This window comes from Lygodium microphyllum, chromosome 11 (assembly GCF_053477565.2).
Source record: "Lygodium microphyllum isolate KBCC chromosome 11, Lygodium_microphyllum_v1.1.10, whole genome shotgun sequence".
Lineage (NCBI taxonomy): Eukaryota > Viridiplantae > Streptophyta > Polypodiopsida > Schizaeales > Lygodiaceae > Lygodium > Lygodium microphyllum.
In genome coordinates this window covers 121895301-121897591 of record NC_141145.1, presented here as the reverse complement: position 1 = coordinate 121897591, position 2291 = coordinate 121895301, and the positions used below count along the sequence as shown (strand labels likewise).

The 2291-nt window shown below is 48.4% G+C and overlaps 1 protein-coding gene across 1 annotated transcript; it reads left to right on the top strand.

Moving 5' to 3' along the window:
• The first annotated feature begins 744 nt into the window (after window positions 1–744).
• LOC148029310 (uncharacterized) lies at window positions 745–2050 on the top strand. Its single transcript, XM_087688549.1, has 2 exons — window positions 745–1217; window positions 1326–2050. The coding sequence occupies exons 1-2, from the start codon at window positions 785–787 to the stop codon at window positions 2048–2050; spliced, it is 1158 nt and encodes a 385-aa protein (XP_087544675.1). The 5' UTR covers window positions 745–784.
• Window positions 2051–2291: the final 241 nt, after the last annotated feature.

The window sequence follows — 2291 nt, the reverse complement described above, 5'->3', positions numbered from 1 at the left end:
GATCATCCCTAGGGCCACCTCGATTACTCTTCACCCAAAGTACACATACACTACCTAAGATGACCAACCATGGCTAGGTACATTTGGTCTTTCGTATAAGAAGGTTCACCCTTATGACAAGTGAGAACCAATAAGCCTCTGGTTTTTATTATAATCCCTATTAGGTGAAACCCCCTCCCCACCAAAATGTAGCCACGGGAAAAGCTCTAAGAATTGTTAAAGGGGGACTTATTTTATGAGAGGGAGGAAGAAAGCAGATGGTGATTTCAATTGTCAACCTTCGAGAGAGCTTAACATTCGCTACGAACAGTACCGACGTCGTAGTACGGCGAAGTACATTCGCCTCCCAAGGTCTCGGAACCATTCTAATCTAAGCATACAATGCATGTTGCGCCATGTCTAATTACGGCGACGGGCGTGCTGGCATGCAAGTGCATGTTCCAATGTGTCGAAACTCGAAAGGTGACAGGCGTGCGTAGCGGGACAACCAATATAGCAAGCCGGTCCCATAGCGGATGACAGCAATCCATTTGCGCATTTTGTGATGTATTGCAGAGTTGGTCAACAGTAAATTACTAAAACCGAGTAAAACCTACAAGGTCTACATGTGGGCTAGAGCTATTTAGCTAAGACGTAATAATTGGGACTGGGGAGCCTCGAATATTGTCTGGACAGTTAGCCAATTTGGGAGCATTTGGCCACGGCCTAGAGGCTAACATCTGGTCAGCCTTAGTCTAGCTCAAACACTCGTTATTCCTTGGTCGTTATTCCTTGGACTGTCGTCATGTCCCGTGGTGCAGCACCCCGTCATGATGATAATCAAGCCATCAAGCTGGGCAGCTGCGACGGAGGGGCGCTGGATATTGAGTTTTACAGCAAGGCGCCTTCAGCTCCTGCTGCCAATGCCGGCCCTTATACATATCGTAATTCTTCTGCATCAGATCAGCACAGTTTTTTCAGCAGCTTATCATACAATAACAATGGTTCGTCGGTAACGCAGACGCCTGATGGAGTTCATTCTGAGATTGTACAGGACGGTGAGTTGATTAATTGGTCTGACTATATGAATATTAAGTTGCTGTTTGGCTACAATGAAAGCGGCTCCTCAGCGATGATCAAACCGGCCACGTCCGACGTGGTGCCGCCTGCGATATGTGGGGTGACAGCATTGCACGACGGCTCTAATCAGATCAATCGGAGCTCCACAGAGAAGACAGGTACTATAACTAATTTTTCTAACTATAACTCAGAGGTCTACAATCACCTTAATCAGAGCTCTAGTCATAAAAGAGGTGTCGTGATAAGAGCTACTGGTTACACGTCAGGCGCTGGCCAGCAGATGAAAGACCCAGCAGGCAGTTCTACTGCAGCAGGGCTGGCATTTGATATTAACGGCTACAACAAGGTAACTAATGGTGATAGGTGCAAGGTTATTTACGATTATGACAGCTTAGTAGCAGGCTGCATCTCAAAAGCAGATTATGATGGTATGCACGTGAGCTCAAGGGCAAAGCTGATAAAGGCCGGAAGCTATAATAAGGCGGCCGATTTAGTGCTGAGTCTCGAGAATACTGGTGACCTGAGGTCGGAGCACTCTACGTTTACGGGCAGTGCTTATAGTGTCATGAAGACGGCGCCTGCAGCTATGAATCCTAACATTGGTGATATGAATCGGGAAGGTCGAGGAGCTCCTCCAGCTGGAAGCGCGATGTTCAGCACCAGCAGCAGCATGGCGGCCCGTGAGCGGCGGCGCAGGGTGAGAGAGAAGCTGCGGGTGCTGCGAGGTCTCATCCCGGGCGGCGCCAACATGCACACGGCCTCCATGCTCGACAGCGCCGTCAGCTACGTCAAGCTCCTCAAGCACCTCGTCTTCTCGATGCAGGCAGCTCATCCACATCATCCGGCCCTCGCAATCGACTCCTCTTCTTCTCTAAATCCGTCATTGCCCCTTCTTAATCTCTCCCCTACTGCTCCTGCACCGCTGCCTCATAACTACTGTAGTACTTTTATCTGCTCTCCCTCCTTGCCGCAATTGCATTATCGTCCGTAACTGAAGTGATGAGTACATCTTCGGCGACCGTATTGCTGTGAGGAGACTGAATGTAGATCAATCTCAGTACCACATCAGTCCGCAATAATATGACGATCGTTAATTGTAGACGTGATGATCACAGTCTCAGTACAACTTTTTTGTATTTGGAATTACGATAATACATTAATCTCAGAAACGTCGACGTGCGGTCGATCAAGCTAGACTCTAGAGTCAGTGATTCGAGAGAACCTTCTCAACT

What these genes read in the sequence shown, in the direction of transcription:
- LOC148029310 (XM_087688549.1), top strand. Translation starts at nt 785, where the DNA reads ATGTCCCGTGGTGCAGCACCCCGTCATGATGATAATCAAGCCATCAAG. An exon ending in GAGCTCCACAGAGAAGACAG is followed by an intron (nt 1,218 to 1,325) that starts GTACTATAACTA and finishes GTTACACGTCAG; the next exon opens with GCGCTGGCCAGCAGATGAAA.